We start from the raw sequence: 20,156 nt of genomic DNA, 5'->3' as shown, positions 1-20,156 counted from the left end.
GATGAGCTTTGCTCCCACCCTGCAGTGTTTAGTGAATTCTGGGGAGGGGAGCAGGCTCTGCAGGGAGCCAGGGCAGCTGGGGGGCTCCAGAAGTGTGGGGTCCAGAGGTCTTGGCATCCCCCCCATCCCCACAGACTCCAGGCAGGCAGGGACCAGCTCTCACTCTTTAATGTTTCTCTGCAGCTGCACGAGGCCCGGGTCCATTGGTGGTCCCCAGGGCCAGTGGTGGTCCCCAGGGCCACTGGTGGTCCCCAGCCCAGGGCTCTCTGCTGGGGCACTCCCAGAAGGGCTGTGGCTGCCCAGGCCATGGGGGCTGGCCCTGGGCACCTCTGCCCTGGCACACCTGCTGGGTTTGGCTGGTTCAGGTCCTGCAGGTGGCCCCAGCAGCAGTTGTGGGGCAGGTCCCACGCCGGGTGCTGGTGCTGGTGTTGTTTGGATGTCAGAGGTCCCAGACAGGCCCATCAGCACTCACTGCACACAGGGAAGGAGCTGAATGGGCACAGCTGAGCCAGAGGCACGCCAGAGCCCAGAGAACAGCCCCTGGCACTCGAGGTGTCACTCCTGTCCCTCAGGGCCAGAGGAGCTGAACCAGAGGGAACCCAAGTGGTGGTAGCTGGTTATAGAGGCATAAATAGGAGAGATTCCAGGCTTCCTGAATTCCAGGCAGTGCTCTAAGGCCAAAGAGCAAAATTAAATATTTAAAATAACCAAACCAACCTTCCTCAGCTGGTTGGCGCCGGGTGGGATCTGACGGTGCCAGTGCCAAGTGGGCACAGCCAGGCCCCCATTAGAAATAAGGAAAATATTATGTCTTTAAAATGTCTTAAATAAAGAAATAAAATTTAGAAAGCATTAAGAATTACATTAACCCTCTGCTACTCATTAATATTTACACCAGTTAGGATTAGATGATGCTGTGGGCGCTGGCAGCCCCCTGGCTATGCGAAGTAGGCCCAGAGGAAGACCCCAGCACACACACACAGGAGCAGGTTGATGTTCAGGACGTGTTTCACCAGCGGCTCCTCCTCCAGGGACACCACGGGCAGGGGCTCGGCCCTGGGCAGGCTCTCGGCAGCCTCCTGCCTGCGCTCCATCCCGCAGAGCCACAGCAAGGTGCTCAGCAGCTTGGAGCTGCCCTTGGCCTCGGCTGCACCTGCAACGGGAGGTGAGGGGTGAGGAACAGGCTGCAGGAACAGCCCTGCTCTCTGCTGAGCACTGGCACCCTCCAGTTCCATCCTCCCTGCAGCCCTGAGCTCAGCTTCTGCCCTTCCCAGCAGCCGTGGTAACGACAAAGCAAACCCAAAAAGCCAGCTGCAGCTGCTTGGTGACCCTCAGGTGAGTCTGGTCCATCCCTGCCACACCCCAAAGCTGGGCTCCCCAGTGCCTCGGGACACACATCATTAAACGTGGGAAGGCAACGCTGGTGTCCAGCAAGGGTGAGACTTCCCAGCAGCAGGGGAGCTGCCCCACAACTCATTAACTCACAAGAGCTTGTCACAGATCAAAGGGACAGCAGCAAAGCTGACCCGTTACATAAACTGGGGCTGAGCCTGGCAAAAACAAGGGATGGGAATCACGGCTGCAGAATGCACGGGGAGCTCTGCCCACGCCTCACAGGCACCAGTTTGAAACAGGCACGTCCTCCCCCACTGCTCTGCCAAGGGCTCTGGGCTCTCCCTGCTGCTAGAGCTGATCAGAGAACACCGCTGGAAAACAGAAAGGGAATTTCATCAACATGGCTGTGTTTTCCTCCAGCTCCACTTTTCCAGCCAGTTCTGGCAGCAGGACAGTGGCCATGGCTCTGTATCCCACCCAGCCCCTTGGTTTCAAGCTGTTGTAACGCCATCCAGAGCAGGAAAAGAAATAATTCCTGCTTAGGTAAAATGTCAGGTAAAGCCTTTCTGCCCTGGACAGGAGGAGATGGAGCTCAGAGCTCGCCGTGCTCTGCAGCTCCTCCCGAGGGGCAGCTCCCAGCCCTGCTCTGGGACAGGGACAGGACAAGGAGGCAAGGAGGCTCAGGCTGGAGATCAGGAAAGGCTCTGCCCCAGAGGCTGCTGGCACTGCCCGGGCTCCCCAGGGAATGGGCACAGCCCGAGGCTGCCGGAGCTCCGGGAGCCTTTGGCCAGCGCTCAGGGATGCCAGGGTGGGATTGCTGGGGGTCTGGGCAGGGCAGGGCTGGGCTGGGTGATGCTGGGGGTCCCACCCCACTCCACAGATTCTCTGTTCTTTAACTCCATCATTCCGCCAGCACACCCTGAAGCTCCAGAGTCCCAGAGGAAGGCGTTTGAAGGTTCCCTGTCCTGCAGGCCGTCGGGCAGGGGGTCACTGACCTTTGTTCCCTTCGCAGCTCTCGGGAGCGGGGCTCAGCTCCAGCTGCAGCGGCTCCTTGGCAGCGGCGGGGCCGGGGGCTGCCCCCTCCTGCCCGGCCGGAGCATCCCCGCGGGTGAACCAGGTGAGCCGGCTGATCTGCTGGCATGAAGAGCGCTGCTCAGGGCTGATCTGCTGGGGCTGCCCGGCCGAAACCCCCCCTCCTGCCCCGGCAGCACCGAGTGCTGACCTCTGGGACACGGCAGCTGCTCCTCCTCCACCCCACAAAAAGGAGTCTGTAAGGTGTGTGCCGAGGGGACAGCTCGGTGTGGGACTGTCCCTGGGCACAGCAGGACAGCTCAGGGCAAAAAGAACAGAAATTGTGGCCAGGGAGGGCTGCCTTGAAGTGGGGGTGCTGAGAGAAGAGGAAACAGGTGGGAAATGGGGTTTTTTTTCCTTCAGATATCTATAGGACTCATTATAGAGGGATGTTCTCCATGGCAGTGTGGATAGAGAGGGATGAGCCGGGGGTTTCTCCTTCAAATATCTAAAGGACTCATTATAGAGGGATGTTCTCCATGGCAGTGTGGATAGAGAGGGATGAGCACCACATAAAGCTGGAAAGACTCAGGCTGCAGATGAGGAAAGCTGTTCCAGGGAGGGCAGGTGAGCTCTGGCCTGGTCACACACCTGCAGGCACCTCCCTTGCTGGGCATTTCTGAGTTCAGGGTTAGTCCTGTCCTGAAGCAAGAGGATGAGCTGCTGTGTGAGCTCTGCAGCCCCCCTGCCCCTCCCTTCTGCCCTCGGGGCCTTCCTGCAGCCTCAGCACCAGGGCATCTCCTGAAAACAGTCCAACTGGCACAAACCTGCTCTGGAGGAGAGGTGCTGCCTGCACGGGGTTTCTCTTTCTGTGACTAAAAGCGTTTCCTCGCTAAGTTAGTAAGAGAGTTGGTAAAGATGACCCAGAAGCTGGAGTTTCTTGGAAAATAGAGGGGGAAAGGCTGATTTGTCATGGATGAAACACACAGGCTTGAACTTAGCAACAGCTCTTGCTGGAATCTACCCTTGACCAGTGTCCAGGGTGGGATTTATGGGCCCCAAATCAGAAAGAGCAGCAAAGGGGCTGCAGCAGAGGAGGGGTCACTGCTCCAGCTGTGCCATAAACCCAGAACGAACAGGGGCTCACAAAGGGAGCACGGGGAGGGGGACACGCACCATTTCGGGGGCCGGGGGCTCGGTGGCCAGGCTGACCAGGAGCACGGTGAGGGTGGTGATGGCCCCCAGCACCATGGAGAAGTAGAGGTAGTGCATGTACTTGAGCACGCCGGGCCGGCCGTCGGGCTCCCCGCAGCGCGGCTCGGGGAAGGCGAAATCCAGCACCAGGCGCACGGCGCCCAGCAGCAGCCCCACCAGCAGCCCCCAGAAGGCACCCTGAGGAGGGAAAGGAGGGAATTCTGTGCTGCAGCAGAGCCCAGCAGGCTGCAGGGCTGCTCCCGGGCCGGCAGAGCCCGTACCTTCTCGTTGGCTCTCCTCCAGAAGCAGCCCAGGATGAAGACCACGGCCACGGGCGGCTGCAGGTAGGAGCTGATGGACTGGATGTAGATGAAGAGCTGCCCGCCCTGGCCAGCCTGCACCAGGGGGATCCACAGGATGGACACCACGGTCAGCAGCAGCACAAACACCCTGGGGGAGACAGAGCTCAGGTCGGCTCAGGTCCTGCTGCTCGGGGTGACCGAGGTGTCCCAGCACCCAACAGGCTCCGCCGCAGCCCTGCCCCAGCTGGGCAGCGTGCTGTCAGCTCAGCAGCTGTGCCCAGCTGTGCCTGGCACCCAGGCTCCCATCCAGCTCATCCCAGTTCTCCCCACCTGCCCACGATCATCAGCTCCCACTCGGAGCAGCGGGGCCTGAAGTGTTTCCAGAGGTCCATGGTGAAAATGGTGCTGGAGCTGTTGAAGATGGAAGTCAGGGAGGACATGAGGGCTGCTATCATCACGGACATCATCAGGCCCCTGAGCCCTGGGAACGAGGAGAGGCACAGCCACCCTGAGGAACTCTCAGAGGCTCCGATGCAGGGTGGCCTCGAGCTCTTCTGTGGGCTAGAACAGACTTTTAAAACTGGTTTTAGCTCCAATTCAAAATGACAGTGATAGGTTCACCCCACACAAACCCCACTAAATGACAGTGCCTCTCCCAGCTTCCCTCCCAGCTGCCTGTGGCTGCCACATGCCAGCCCCACCAGTGCCAGAACCATCACCAGACTCTTACCTACGGGCAGGAGCTCCAACACCAGCTTGGGATAAGCAATATCAGAACAGCCAGAGGGGTTGCCACAGATTTTTTGGCAAATTTCTGGGTCTGCACAAGCCACCAGATCTGAAAGAAGCAGCGTGGAGTGAGAGGCAGCATTGCCAGGCTCAGCAGTGTCTCTGAAGTTCCTCTGCTGAGTGTTGTAAAGTGCTTTCTAAGGGAGATCCTGGAGAGCCTGGGGGGCTTCCAGCAGTGACACAGGGGTGTCTGGGGCTGCTCTGGCAGGATCTGCACCCTCCAGCTCCTAACTGGAAGGACATTTCTTCTTGTGTTGAGCATTGGATGCACTGGAGCCTCCCCCTGGTTGAGGAAAGGCTTCTCCAGCTCTGCAGCTGGCCCAGCCAGAGGCAGGGAGGAGATCTCCCCCAGCACTTACCTGGGAAGAGAACCCGGCTGATCATGCCTGGCATTACCATCATAAAGAGGGGCAAAATCTTCAAGTAGGAGGTCATCAAGGAGCCTCCTTTGGCGTGGGAGAGGTTTTTGGCAGCGAGGGACCTCTGAACAATGACCTAGGAATGAAGGAACGGCTTTGGTTGGCTGCCAGCAGCAGGAGCTGGCTGGGATGGAGGATCCTGACTTTGATCTCCACTGAACTCTGCGAGTCTCACAGGCTGATCACAGAGCCTGGCTGTGCCTCTGGAGCCTTTGCTTTGGATCCTGGCTCCTTTCAGAAACACAGGCACTGCTTTGTGCCATCCCAGCCCAGCCTGGGGGGACTCTGTGCTGCCGGGCCTGGCCACCACCTACCCAGCCCAGGATTTCCATTCTTCCTGCTCCCGTGGAGGAGCCTGGCCAGGGAGCAGAACAGAGCTGAAATGGGCACAGTCAAATAAGAGAGCAAGAAAGCACAGCTGGAGCAGCAGGAGCTGTTCTGGGGCTGCAGGACCCTGGCTCTGATGGGAGCCAGACCCCGGGAAAGGTGAGAAGAAATCCACAGGTGGTTCACAAGGAACAAAAGGATCAAGTTAAAAAGCAAACAAACAAACAAAAGACTTCTTTATAGGCTGGGGTTAACACACAAACACATTCTTATCCCTTTTTCCACGGAGGTGGTTACTAATACTTAGTTGGATTTAATATCAATAATAAGTATTTAATATCAATATATTTATAATGTAGTATAATATAATATAATATAATATAATATATTTAATATCAATATATTTATAACATAATATAATATAATATAATATAATATAATATTTAATATCAATATATTTATAGTGTAGTATAATATAATATTTAATATCGATATATTTATAATATAATATTTCAATATATTTATAATATAATATAATATAATATAATATAATATAATATAACATATTCCTATTAATAGAATAGATTTAATATAAATATATTTAATATCAATATTTCCTTCTTTAGGACTTAACCCTCTGATTTTGCTGATGGTAAAATAAGATTTTACTGAGGATCCCCCCCCAGAAAATCAGTCCAGGTGAGGTGGCAACCCCCAGGTTTGTAACGGGACCCACCCAGCCACAGGAACGAGCAGTGACCCACCTGATCTGTGCACCAGTACCACAGGGATGGGATGGTCATTCCCAGCAGGACTCCTGGCCAGGGCAGGTCAGAGGTGACGGGGTCTCGGAAGATGTGGAAAGCATCTTCCCTGGGCAGGCCACAGCTGCTGTTCTCCCTGCGGATGCTGGGAATGGCATCAAAGTATTTTGCCTGTAAACCTTCAAGGCCACCAACTTCAATAAAACCTGGAAAGGGTCGTGAGAAGCTGTTACTGCACCCCCCCCAGGTCAGGACTCTGATTCCAGCCTCTGTGGGTGATGCTCCACTAGAATTCCTTAAAAACCAGCAGCTCTCGGTTCTCCCTCTGGGCTGGGGAAGGGCAGACGCTGCTGGCTGGAGCAGGTGCTGCCTCCCCTGTGGAATCACAGAATCCTGCCGTGGTTTGGGTTGGAGGGACCCTAAAGCCCACCCAGTGCCATCTTAAAGCCCACCCAGTGCCACCCTGCCAGGCAGGGACACCTTCCACTGTGCCAGGGTGCTCCAAGCCCTGTCCAGCCTGGCCTGGGCACTGCCAGGGATCCAGGGGCAGCCAGAACCTCTCTGGGCACCCTGTGCCAGAGCCTGCCCACCCTCCCAGGGAAGGATTTCTCCCTAATTTCTCCCCAGTATTTAACTGGATGAGGCTTCTGCCACAGTGTGACAGAGCCCCAGGAAAGCACTCACTGAAGACCATGAGGGACAGGGCCCCGACCAACATGATGAGGGTCTGCAGGGCATCCGTGTAGATCACAGCTGCCAGGCCACCTGCAGAGCACAGAGGCACAACCTGGGCTGAGCTGGGCTTCTTCTGCCACAGCGCTGCAGCACAAGCTGAGCCCCGAGCCTGGCTGGGGGCAACCTTGGCCAGTGACTCCTTGGAATTCCTCAGGATTGGAGTCATCGTGAGTCACCATTTTGTCACTACAAGCCAAAAGCTCAAGTAGTTCTACGGGGGAAAAAACATGGAAAAGCTCTAAAACAAAGCTTAAGCTGAAGAAGGAGGAGGGGAAAAAAAAGGGGATGTGATTTTTCATCACTGGGGGTGAGCACTGGGAAAGGAATAACCTTTATTTGTCTGGGGTTTCTGCGTGGCTGTTTTCCATTTGGCCACTCCTAAGCCCTGAAAGGGCATCCAAGCCCGGAGTCTTTCTGCATTACACAGCTCATTGTGCTGCAAATCCCTCACACCTCCGGGAGCCCCGGGAAACAGGGGAAATGCACCCTGAGGATGCCTTCCAGAGCTTCTCCCTGAGGCAGAGCGACCTGCACCCACCTGGGGCAGCCCCTGAGGAGCGTTCACTTACCCTCACCTGGCAATTTCTTCTAAAAAGGCGAATTTCCTATTGCTTTCCCACCCCAATATCCATACTCATGGCAAAACCAGGCAGCTGTGGGGCAGGACAGTGCATGGCACAAATCATGGAGTCCTGGAATGGCTTGGGTGGGAGGGGACCTCAGAGCCCACCCAGAGCCACCCCTGCCATGGCAGGGACACCTCCCACTGTCCCAGGGTGCCCCAAGCCCTGTCCAGCCTGGCTGGGACACTTGAATGGCTCAGCTGGCTGGGCAGGGCAGGGGCAGGGGAAGGTCAGGGACAGGGGCAGGGTCTGGACAGGGAAGGGACAGGGGCAGGGTCGGTGCTGGTCAGGGTCAGGTCAGTGCTGGTCAGTGCAGGGTCTGGGGAAGAGCTGGTCAGGTCAGGTCAGTGCTGGTCAGTGTAGGGTCTGGGGAAGGTCAGGGTCAGGGTCAGTGCTGGTCAGTGCAGGGTCTGGGGAAGGTCAGAGTCAGGGTCAGTGCTGGTCAGGGTCAGTGCTGGTCAGTGTAGGATTTGGGGAAGGTCAGGGTCAGGGTCAGGGTCAGGTCAGTGCTGGTCAGGTGAGGTCAGTGCTGGTCAGTGCAGGGTCTGGGGAAGGTCAGGGTCAGGGGACAGCAGTGTCACACACGGATTTGGGGAAGGTCTGGGGCATGGTCAGGGTCAGGGTCAGTGCTGGTCAGTGCAGGGTCTGGGGAAGGTCAGGGTCAGGTCAGTGCTGGTCAGGTGAGGTCAGTGCTGGTCAGTGCAGGGTCAGGTCAGTGCTGGTCAGGTGAGGTCAGGGTGTCCCCAGCACCCACCAGACACGGTGTACACGGCAGTGATGGCCAGCAGCCCGGCCACGGCGATGTACAGGTCCCAGTGCAAGGCCTGCTGGATGAACAGGGCCCCGGCGTACATGTCCACCTGCAGGACAGCAGAGGGACTGTCACACTGAGGGGACAGCGCTGTCACTGTCACACACTGCAGGGCAGCACTGTCACTGTCACACACTGCAGGACAGCAGTGTCACACACTGCAGGGACAGCACTGTCATTGTCACTGCAGGGACAGCACTGTCACTGTCACTGCAGGGACAGCACTGTCACTCCCTCCCAGTGTGCCCATTCCGCCCCCAGTCCCCCTTTACTGGGACCAGCCTGGTTTGTTCATGGCCCCCCAGCCCCAGCTGCCACCCCAGAGCAGGAGCAGGGCCATTCCTCAGCAGTTTGCCATTGCTGCTGGTGACAGCAGGGGGGTGGCAGGGCTGGCGCGAGAGGGGACGTGCCCAGCTCTGGGACGAAGGGTGGGGTGAGCTTCTCTTTTCCCCAAGCCCAGGGTGGGGGAGCTGGGCTGGGCTGGGGAGTCTGCCCTGCAAATCCCCTTCCCCGGCTGCCCGTCACTGTCACTGCAGGGCAGCACCACCCAGCCCCTCCCAGTGTGCCCATTCCGCCCCCAGTCCCCCTTTACTGGGACCAGCCTGGTTTGTTCATGGCCCCCCAGCCCCAGCTGCCACCCCAGAGCAGGAGCAGGGCCATTCCTCAGCAGTTTGCCATTGCTGCTGGTGACAGCAGGGGGGTGGCAGGGCTGGCACGAGAGGGGACGTGCCCAGCTCTGGGACGAAGGGTGGGGTGAGCTTCTCTTTTCCCCAAGCCCAGGGTGGGGGAGCTGGGCTGGGCTGGGGAGTCTGCCCTGCAAAGCCCCTTCCCCGGCTGCCCCTGGGAATTGTCCCTGCTGCCATGGGGACAGGGGGATCAGCAGAAGTGTCCCCAGGGCCGGGCCCAGCCCTGCCCAACCCGCTCTGCAGCACGGTGAGAATGCTGCGGGATGGGAGAGCTGCAGGACAGGCCAGGGGAGGGCAGGCAGGGCTGAAACACCCCGGGCACAGGAGCTGTGCTGTCAGCCATTCCCTCGGATGGAAATGGATCAATGCCCCTTGATCTGGAGGAGAAGCTGAGCCTTCCCCACGGGTGCCATCCGAACCCCAGCGCTCACACCCACTCCATACAACCCTGGAGTGCTTTGGGTTCAAGGGACCCTAAAGCCTCTCCAGTGCCACCCCTGCCATGGCAGGGACACCTCCCACTGTCCCAGCCCCATCCAGCCTGGCCTGGGCACTGCCAGGGATCCAGGGCAGCCACAGCTGCTCTGGCACCCTGTGCCTCACATCTCTTCCAGGAAGAATTCCTGCCCAGTATCCCACCCAGCCCTGCCTTCTGGCTGTGGGAAGCCATTCCCTGTGTCCTGCCACTCCAAGCCTCTGTCAGAACCTCTGGGAGGTTCAGGGGCAGGGTCAGACACCGTGTCCCCCTCTGGGACAGGAAGAACCCCAGCAGGGATCTGTCTGCTTCATGGATCCGTGCCCTGGCTGGCAGTTAATGAACAGCCACCGAGCTGTTGTGCAAGGCTTGGTTCAGTTATTTATTCAAACAGGTGCAATAAAGGAATGAAGACTTCTCTTCCAAGCCTGTCCCAGCTCCTCCATCCTGCCATAACAGCACCTGGTGTCTGCGCAGGCAATAAATGTGCAAAGGGGAGAAACTGGGGGAGCTGCCAGGGGTGCAAAATCTAACAATCACCACATCCACCCTCACAGCCCCACCTTTCCATGGACTATTGCTCAGGACACTGACACAGCTTTCCCTCCTGCTGCAATAAACATTCAGGTGCTAACTGAGCAAAAAAAGAGAAGCTACTCCTTTTTGTGGAGGTTCTGAAAAAATAGAGCCTCTCTTCCTTGGGTGTTCTGATCACAAACCCTTCTGTGCTCATCCAGGCAGAGCCACTCCTTGCCTTTCTCAGCCTCACTGCTCAGCACATATTTCCAAAGTGAATTCAATCCAACCCATTTCCCTTTTTCTTTTTTTCCTACTCACAGATATTTTGGTGAAGATGTAGATGAACAAGTAGAGAATGGCCAGGAATATCTGAATTCTTTTGCCTCCAAAACGTCTCTGCAAATACTCCGGCATGGTCGTAACCTGCGGAGGGAGCGGAGTGAGGGAAGGTGGGACAGTCCCTGGGGCACTCCCGGAGCTGCCGGGGGCTCCCCAAGGAGCTGGGGGGTGTTTGCAGTGGGACAGGAGCAGGAGGGCCCCGGGGCTGCCCTGGGCTGGTGTTTGGCTCTCTGTGATGCTGCACAGGGCTCCCCACCAACCATGAGTCCCCATCCCCGTGCTCGGGACATGGAGGGACTCTGCCCATTGCCAGGGAATGGGGGCAGCCTGAGCCCCTGCCAGCAGCTCTGCCACCAGCCGGGCCAGGGGAGCAGCGCCAGGAGCAGCGGAGGGAATCCATCCATCCATCCCTCATCCATCCCTCATCCATCCATCCATCCATCTTCCATCATCCATCCATCCATCCATCATCCCTCATCCATCCCTCATCCATCCATCCATCCATCTTCCATCATCCATCCATCCATCCATCATCCCTCATCCATCCCTCATCCATCCATCCATCCATCTTCCATCATCCATCCATCCATCCATCATCCCTCATCCATCCCTCATCCATCCATCCATCCATCTTCCATCATCCATCCATCCATCCATCATCCCTCATCCATCCCTCATCCATCCATCCATCCATCTTCCATCATCCATCCATCCATCCATCATCCCTCATCCATCCCTCATCCATCCATCCATCCATCTTCCATCATCCATCCATCCATCCATCATCCCTCATCCATCCCTCATCCATCCATCCATCCATCTTCCATCATCCATCCATCCATCCATCATCCCTCATCCATCCCTCATCCATCCATCCATCCATCTTCCATCATCCATCCATCCATCCATCATCCCTCATCCATCCCTCATCCATCCATCCATCCATCTTCCATCATCCATCCATCCATCCATCATCCCTCATCCATCCCTCATCCATCCATCCATCCATCTTCCATCATCCATCCATCCATCCATCATCCCTCATCCATCCCTCATCCATCCATCCATCCATCTTCCATCATCCATCCATCCATCCATCATCCATCCCTCCATCCCTCCCCCCCAGGGACAGCCAGCCCACACCTACCCCCGAGGCGATGTAGATGGGCAGGAAGAGCCAGGCCAGCACCAGCACACAGAACATCCCCTGTGGAGAAAGGGAGGGAAGGGAAGGGTCAGAGCAGGGCCCCGGGCTGGGCTGGGCTGGCACAGATGTCCCCACAGCTGGGGACTGCCAGCCCCGCAGCAGGAGCGGGCTGAGCCCCGCTGTCCCCCAGGGCAGGAGGGCAGGGCAGGGCAGGGATGGCAGGGAGGGCAGGGCAGGGATGGCAGGGAGGGCAGGGAGGCTCTGGCTGCCTGTGCCCACTCACATTCCACTCGTAGGCTGTGGCTGCAATGCCTGAGGCAGCTCCCGAGCCTGCCAGGCCGATGAAGTGCCCGCTGCCCACGTTGCTGGCAAACAGGGATGCACCCACCTGGGGAAAGGGAGAAATCAGCTCTGGCCCTGGCACAGGGGGCACAGGGAAGCTGTCCCCACTCCTGGCTGCAGAGGACTTGGAATCCTTGTCAGCCTCTGCCACCTTCTTCTTTTCCCCACAGGTTCAGTGGCCTTGGCACCTCTCTCCAGCTTCTTGCACCATTCACTGCCCATTTGTGGGCATGTTCAGGACTATCCTACTTCCAAAGCATCCAATTCTTGTGTGTGAGCAGAGAAGGTGAGGGGAACAGGTAGAAATGTCAGGTTGTGCCATCAGCACCTGCTGAGGGACCAGCCCAGCCCAGAGGAGACAGCCCAGCCAGCACAGGCTCAGCACAAAGCTGTGTCCGTTCTGGGGACCCCCATGGAATTCTGAAAATCTCCAGAAGCCTCCAGGTTTTGTCAGGCATTGGGCTGGGCCTCTCCCTGCACTCTCAAATCCGGGGGGAAAAGCCAACATGAAGCTGGCAAAGCACAGGAGCAACTTCTGGTTGTTTATTCCTGTTTGGAGACGTGGGCAGTGCCCCAGCAGAAGTGCTGGTGCAGCGCAGGGCCCTGGGCAGGGGGGACAGGGGTACTCACAGGCCACCAGACCATCTGTCCCCCGGCGAGGAAATAGCCCTTGACGGTGCTGCGCTGCGTCTTCCACATGGACTGCGGGCACACAGGGGGGCACGGGCTCAGGGCTGTGCCCAGGGACAGCCCAGCAGAGCCCCCGAGCTGCCCTGGGCTGCAGCAGAAGGCTTTCCTGAGGGACGCTACTGCTGGAGATCCTGGGGCTGCCCCAGGCAGTTTTCCATCACCTCGGCCCCTGATGGAACGTTTTGGGTAAGGAGCAAACTTGTTCCCTCCAGGGCAGAAGGGAAGGAAAGCGGTTTTGGGCAAGAACTGCAGAATCCTGGGTATCAGGAGCACTCAGGAGGAATGCTGGGCATTGCATGTGTGACTCCCCTTTGCCCAGAGATGATCCATGCAATACTCTGAGCTGTGCACCATATCCAAGGGAGCAGCTATTCCCTCTGCCTCCTGACAGCCAGGCTGTCACAAAAGCCATGCCAAAGGATGTCCTTCTGCCTTAATTAGACATAGACAGTGTTCAGAATTTAAGGAATCTGCTGTCAGGACCCCTGTGGACAAGCACAGGTGATTTATGGGACAGCAGTTCCTTCCTGGATGAACAAAACATCATTGTTAGCAGCAGTTTGTACTCAGCCAGCTTCTTCCTCAGCAGGGTTCTCAAAACCTCGGCTAACACAGTCCTGGGCCCTCCCCAGGGACAGTGAGGGCACTTCCCAGGCTGAGGGGAGGACAAGGACCTGTAAAGTGCCCCCTCCAGCTGTTCAGCTGAGTCCAAGGGAAAGCAGCCCAATTCCAGCCCAGCAGGGCACACAGGGAGCTTTGGGAGTGTCTGCTCACCCAGAGCCCCACGGCGAGGACGAAGAGGAAATAGAGCACGAGCACGGCGATGTCCACGGGCTCCAGGGTCTGCTGGGGGAACACGTCCCACGAGGGGGTCACAGAGGCCGGGGGCACGCTGGTGGGCTCCATGGCTTCCTGAGCACGCCTCTGTCCTGCCGCACACGCCTGTGGAAGGATGGGTGCATGGCCAGGGAGAGCCCCAGGCGGGAGGGACTGGGCTTTGAGGAGCTCAGGGTGCTGAGGAGCTGCTGCCAAGCTCTGGGCAGGCTCCAGATATCTCTGGCATCTGCCCCAGGCAGGAGTCCCTTGCTGTGATGGAGCTGCCAGCGGGGCTGGTGCAGTTCCTGGGTGCTTTTCTGACTGGTGAGAATTGGGGGAATCAGAGAGAAGGTGAAAGCAGCCGGAGCAGCAGAGGGAGGGAGCAGAGCTGGGGGTTACAGCCAGCCTGGCAGCAGGGCAGGACTGGCCCCAGAGAGGAGCTGCTGCCAGAAATGTGTCCCTCACAAGCCAGCAGAGTGTGGTGGCACATGAACAGCCCCAGCAGTTCATGGGCTATTTCCTCCTCCTTTGCCACAGCAAGAGCTCGAGCCCTGTGCAGAGCACTTGGGTCTCCTCCTGAGCCAGGGAACTCCGTCCCCTGCTCCTTGTCAGGAACAGAGACTGGCAATGTGCCACCAAGGAATCCAAAACCCCATTTTCTTCTCCAGAATCGCCTGAGGGTGAGGTGTGGCAGCACTGTGGGGTCCCTGAAGGGCTCCCTGGAGCATCCCCTGCTGCTGCCCCTTGGCAGAAGGGGCAGGATGAAGGCCAGGCAGGGAGGTTGCTCGGGTGTTTGAATTAATGCCGTTCCTCCCCGTTTCCTCCTTGCCTCAGTCAGGAACACTCCGAGAGCAGACAGGAGGTGAGAGGCAGCCGAGGCCACCTGGGCACTCCCTGGCTCAGCAGTGGCCACAGTGGGTCCCCAGGGAGCCCTCGGGGCCGCCCAGAGCAGGTTTGGGATCGTTCCTCTTACCCTGCTGAGCCGAGGAGAGGGTTCCCCGGGGAGAGCAGCCACCAGCCCCGGTGTCACCGCACACCTGTGCCAGGTGTCTGCTGGTCCCTTCCCGCGCCTCTGGCCGGCTCCTTTGGCCTCTCCAGCTCTTCTCAGGGGACACTTATAGGCTGTCCCCTGCCACAAGGCTCGGGAGGTGTGGCGAGGTGCCGGGACAGCCGGCACGGAACGCTTGCACCACAAGCGGTCGGACGAGTTCTTCCTCTGAGCCGAGGGCAGCAGAGCCGGGCCGGGGCATTCTCCTGTCCCACGGGCTCCACAACACCTCTGTCCAGCTGTGCAGCTGAGCTGGACCTGCCCTCAGCTCGCCTGTGGCCTGGGGACTTGCCCAGAGCGTGCTGCTGCCCAGGTGGGTGAGCCAGGGGAGCAGCAGGGTGAGGAGCTGGAGGCTGAGGAGGGCAAGGCCTGCCCTGTGTCCTGCAGCACCACCGGGCTCATCCTTTTACCAAAGGTCGGGCAATAAATAAAGAGTTCCCAGGGGCAGGAACCATCCCAGCACCTGCTTCCCACAGCTGGGAGCTGCATCCTGACTCTGCAGCCTCCAGCACAGGTGCCAGAGCTGGTGGAGAGCCGTGATCTGGCTGAGGGCGGTGGTGCCAGCACCAGGCTGGCACTGGGGACACCCAGCACCCCAGCAGAGCCTGTTCCATGCTTTATGAGCCCCCTGGATCCCAGCTCCCTCCTGGCAGGGATGCAGGGCCCTGGTGGCCAGACCGCTGCTATCTTACCTCCTTAAGGGCCGATGTGTCTTGGCTGCTGCTGAGTTTTTACTGGCACGCTTAACCTCTAACTCGGAAAGGAAAAACAGGGTTTGGTATGTCAGCCCGGGAAGCTGCTCACCCTGCTCCCACTCCTCCAGCGGCCCCCTGGCTCCTTCCAGCCAGAGCAGGGCACAGGACCCCGGGATCAAGGAACCTCCTGAGCTGGGAGGGACCCCCGGGATCCCCCGAGTGCGCCCAGGGTCACAGCGCAGGGACAGCGGGGCTGAGCCTGCAGAGGGGCGGGCAGGGACAGCCGTGTCTGTCTGTCTGTCCCTGCAGAGGTGTGAACACAGGGACAGCTGTGTCCGTCTGTCCCTGCAGAGGTGTGCACACAGGGACAGCTGTGTCCGTCTGTCCCTCCAGAGGTGTGCACACAGGGACAGCTGTGTCTGTCTGTCCCTCCCAGAGGTGTGCACACAGGGACAGCTGTGTCCGTCTGTCCCTGCAGAGGTGTGTACACAGGGCACAGCTCTGTCTGTCTGTCCCTGCAGAGGTGTGCATACAGGGACAGCCGTGTCTGTCTGTCCCTGCAGAGGAGTCGGGCAGGGACAGCCGTGTCTGTCTGTCTGTCCCTGCAGAGGTGTGTACACAGGGCACAGCTCTGTCTGTCTGTCCCTGCAGAGGTGTTGGGCAGGGCACAGCCGTGTTTGTCCGTCTGTCCCTGCAGAGGTGTCGGGCAGGGCACAGCTCTGTCCGTCTGTCCCTGCAGAGGTGTGTACACAGGGCACAGCCGTGTCCGTCTGTCCGTGCAGAGGTGCCGGGCAGGGGGCCAGCCCCGCAGCCCCTCCGGGCCCGGGGCAGGGCAGGGAGCGCGGATGCCCCGCAGGGACGCGTCCGCAGCGCCGCAGGTGCCGCTCCCGCTCCTCCCGGGGCAGGAAAGCGCCGCGGATCCCCAGATCGCTGCTCCGCCGTGGCCCAGTGGAAATTTTGCCCGTTTTGTGAATTCAGCTCACAGCCCGCTGTCCCCCGGTGCCTGGCACAGGCGGCGGCGCTTTCCTCGCCAGAGATTGTGAGGAAGGGACGGCCGTGGCATGGGAATGAAGCCGCCGAGCCGGCCCTGTATCAGCAGCGCAGCCCACGTGGCTCCGAGCAACCCGGCGGCACCCGCTAAACGCCTCCTCGGGGGGATTTTAAAGCATTCCCGGGTCCATCCTCCTCCGGCCACCACGGCTCGCCGGGGCCCCGGGCAGCCCGGCAGAGCCCCGAACCCGACGGAGCTCCCGACTCGAGGTAGAAGCCGAAAGGGAACTTACTGCGCTCAGCTGGGTCTTATTCTGCTCCCCGCGCCGGGCACCAGCAGGGCTCTGCCAACTGACAGGCAGCTTAAATATTGCCAGAGAATCGGGGTTTGCCAGCGGAGCTGTTAACAGGGTCACAAGGAACGAGAAGGAATATTTATAGTCAAAGTTAAACTAATTGACCGAAGTTACTCTTTTGGTCTCCCGTGGCTCTGGTGAGAAGTGCATTATTTTCACTATCAGGGCTCCCGGGTCAAACTCCACGGAGTGCCATTCTCTTAAGCAATCTGTGCGGCTATGCAAGGGACACAGAACAATAAAAAATCAGGGCTGATGTCCTCTGGGGCTGACAGCCCGTGGCACAGGGAGGAGCTGACAGCCAGTCCTGTGTCTGTGTTTGTGCCTGAGCCTGGCAGAGCGCAGGATCCACCCGTGGGCTGGGGTTTGTGGCACGCTGCTGAGGCTGGAGGTTAATCCCAGAACCGAGTCCCTCCCTGGGAACTGGCTGGAGTTTTGTCTTCAGCATCATCTGTCTGAAATCCCTGACAAACCATCAGGGCCAAGCACACTGTGAGGCTGAAGAGGGACCGTGGCAGGAGCAGCTCATCAATCCCTGGAATTGGGGTGCCCAGACCCCAGCAGCACTGCTGAGGAGCCCCTGGCTGGCAGGTGACCCACGAGCCTGATGGACAATGGGCACTGGGCCCTCACAAGCCTAATCCATGTCCCAGCCTTGATGTTACCAACAGATTTTACTGCAGGTGACCCCTAAGGGCATTTTAGCCTGCCAGGAGCAGGCTCAGCTGGGATATTGGGAATAAATTCTTCCCTGTGAGCGTGGGGAGGCCCTGGCACAGGAGAAGCTGTGGCTGCTCCATCCTGGAAATGTCCCAGGCCAGGCTGGACAGGGCTTGGAGCAGCCTGGGACAGGGGAAAGTGTCCCTGCCATGGCAGGGGTTAGGGTTGGATGATTTTCAAAGTCCCTTCCAGTGCAAACTTGATGATTCTGTGAAAAAAACAGTGTCTGTATTTTATCTCATTGTTTCCCAGTCGCAGCTCTGATGAACATAACTGTAGCTCTTTGATTCTTGCAATTAGAGATGCATTCATTTGATCTCTTATGATTTAGAAACCCCAAATTTTCCTAAAGGTGGATCCTGCAAATGCAGCACTTGTGCTGCCTCCCAGTCTGTGCCCCCTTTTCCCCCTGACTTACCACCCTGCCAGCCCAAAGCTGAGACCCTCCTTCGTCCCTTTGGCATCTTTCATGGCACCTGGAGAATAATTACAGACCGTGGCCCTTCAAGCCACAATCAAGGCACTCAGAGGGAGGTTCCCAGGTGGATCCACTCTGCCTGGTGCAAATGTGTCCAGCTGTGACCCACCCTGACTGTGCTCAAGCTGCTCCTTTCCCCTCTGAGGTCTTTTCCCCTCTGCTTCTTGCGCAAAAGAACGAAACCCCTGGATCACCTGAGGTTTGGAATGTAAGCTGGGATTTCCAGGGACACCATTTCAGAGGGTGGAAGTGGCACCCGTGGAGCAGGAGCAGCCAGGGCTGCCCTGCCCTGCCCGAGTTGATATTTCCTTTCCAAGGACAGCCTTTCCTGTGAGGATGATCCTGGGCAGGGCTGACACGGGAATCCTGAGCGAGGCTCAAAGGTGCCAGCTCTGGGCAGGAATTGCCTCGTGTGTGCAGGAATTGCCTCGTGTGTGCAGAAGAGTTACCAGAGCCAGGAGAGCGGGGCTGTGCAGGGGGCATTGTGGGTGCTGTGGGTACGTGGGTAATGGGGCTTGGGGACACCATTCCTGCTGGGTTATGGGCTCAGGAATGGGGAGTGGGGCTTGGGGACACCATTCCTGCTGGGTTATAAGCTCAGGGACACCACTCCTGCTGGGTTATGGGCTCAGGAATGGGGAGTGGGGCTTGGGGACACCATTCCTGCTGGGTTATGGGCTCAGAAATGGGGACTGGGGCTTGGGGACATAATTTCTGCTGGGTTATGGGCTCAGGGACAACACTCCTGCTGGGTTATGGGCTCAGGAATGGGGAATGGGGCTTGGGGACACCATTCCTGCTGGGTTATAAGCTCAGGGACACCATTCCTGCTGGGTTATGGGCTCAGTGTGGGACTCAGGGACACAATTCCTGCTGGGTTATGGGCTTGGGGACACCATTCCTGGTGGGTTGTAGGCTCACGAATGGGGAATGGGGCTCGGGGACACCATTCCTGCCGGGTTATGGGCTCAGGAATGGGGAATGGGGCTTGGGGACACCATTCCTGCTGGGATATGGGCCCAGGAATGGGGAATGGGGCTTGGAGACACCATTTCTGCTGGGTTGTAGGCTCAGGAATGGGGAATGGGGCTCGGGGACCCCATTCCTGCCGGGTTATGGGCTCAGGGACGGGGAATGGGGCTCAGGGACATCATTCCTGCTGGGTTATGGGCTCAGGAACGGGGAATGGGGCTTGGGGACACCACTCCTGCTGGGTTGTAGGCTCAGGAATGGGGAATGGGGCTCGGGGACACCATTCCTGCCGGGTTATGGGCTCAGCCCGGCCCTGCAGCTGTGACAGCCGTGTCCCTGGGGGCAGGAGGAGTCGGAACACTTCAAATGGAATTTCGGGATGGGTCAGGTTGCACGGCAGCCTTGCAGGTCGCCTGACCCACCCTCCCTGCTCCCTGGAGCGCAGCCCCGGGTCCTGCGCGGCATTTCCAGGTGGTTTCGGTGCCTCCAGGGAAGGAGGTGACGTGCCCAGCCAGGGACACTGTGGGTGACTGTCACGGAGCTGTTCCAGCCCCCGGGGAGCTCCGGGAGGCTGCTGTGAACCAGCTGAAGCACAGCACCTGATAGGGAGCTGCTCCTGTCTGTCTGTCCGTGTGCCACGGGAGATAAACGCCCCAGGACATAACTCAGCCCCAGCCAAGAATTCTTTTTCAGAGGGAAACAATTCACTGGCTCATACAGTTCATCAGATGTTTTCATCTGAAGACTGGAGTTAAAAATCCGTACTGTTTTAAGAATTTGCTGCTCATTTGGATCCCTCCAGCCTGGATGCTGTGGTGCAGGAAGGTTCTTCTCCACACCAGCCCCAGCCCAGCCAGGTGAGACCCTGCAGGTGTCAGAGCCAGGATTAACAAGTGCAGAATTCCTCACACATCACCAGCAGCACTTCTGGACAGAAGACTGTGCAGTCAGGAGGCAGAAGGCAGTAGCTTTATTTTAGGAATAGCACATAGGCATTGGGCAGAGACTGAACTGTGAATATACATCGTCCCGTTATCAAATCATATCACCAGGAGTTCTGGCTCTTTGAAAATATTCACATAAAAATACCAAAGGGATTGGAGTTCTAACTATTTCAGAAAGTTACAACACGTAGCAAAATCTATGTACAGCATCTTCTGTCAGGACAGTTTCAAAAGAACCTCTGGTGGTTTAAATATTGGATATGGTTTTTTTTTAAAAAAAAAAAAAAGAAAAAAAAATAAAATCAACGGAATGCAGTGTGCAACATCCAGAAGGGAAAGAGGAGCAGTCCTGGACCTCTGGGAACACAAGGCTACCCACTACCTGGCACTTAAAGCTGTACAAACGGAGAACACTGGTGAAAATATACTTCACTCTCTACAGCAGGGTTTAAAAAAACACCCAAACCCGGAGATCTGAGGGTCGTGAGGTGTCCCGTAAATAATGCACCGGTCGGTGATTGCGTCCTGGAGCCGCGGCTGCAGGAGGAGCCCTTGCGCTGGCCTGGGGACAGGGGGGACCTGCGGCATTGCTGGGGCCGGGGGGCACGGGAGGGGCCGGGGGGACACGG

General features: G+C 58.0%; 1 protein-coding gene across 1 annotated transcript; it reads right to left on the bottom strand.

Moving 5' to 3' along the window:
• Nucleotides 1-938: 938 nt before the first annotated feature.
• Nucleotides 939-13,414, bottom strand: SLC5A11 (solute carrier family 5 member 11). The gene is made up of 15 exons (XM_041401656.1): nt 13,283-13,414; nt 12,449-12,520; nt 11,760-11,864; nt 11,477-11,536; nt 10,309-10,413; nt 8,254-8,359; nt 6,826-6,906; nt 6,142-6,347; nt 4,991-5,126; nt 4,573-4,680; nt 4,173-4,323; nt 3,822-3,990; nt 3,523-3,738; nt 2,331-2,466; nt 939-1,153 (listed from the first exon to the last, which is right to left on the bottom strand). Exons 1-15 carry the CDS (start codon nt 13,412-13,414, stop codon nt 939-941), a joined length of 1,998 nt encoding a protein of 665 aa, XP_041257590.1.
• Between the last annotated feature and the right edge of the window lie 6,742 nt (nt 13,415-20,156).

This window comes from Onychostruthus taczanowskii, unplaced genomic scaffold (assembly GCF_017590055.1).
Source record: "Onychostruthus taczanowskii isolate IOZ18803 unplaced genomic scaffold, ASM1759005v1 scaffold19, whole genome shotgun sequence".
NCBI lineage: Eukaryota > Metazoa > Chordata > Aves > Passeriformes > Passeridae > Onychostruthus > Onychostruthus taczanowskii.
This window is presented reverse-complemented; position numbering and strand designations above follow the sequence as displayed.

What these genes read in the sequence shown, in the direction of transcription:
- SLC5A11 (XM_041401656.1), bottom strand. Translation starts at nt 13,414, where the DNA reads ATGGAGCCCACCAGCGTGCCCCCGGCCTCTGTGACCCCCTCGTGGGAC. An exon ending in CCATCTACATCGCCTCGGGG is followed by an intron (nt 10,414 to 11,476) that starts GTAGGTGTGGGC and finishes CTCCCTCCGCAG; the next exon opens with GTTACGACCATGCCGGAGTA. An exon ending in TGCCGTGTACACCGTGTCTG is followed by an intron (nt 6,907 to 8,253) that starts GTGGGTGCTGGG and finishes TGTGCTCTGCAG; the next exon opens with GTGGCCTGGCAGCTGTGATC.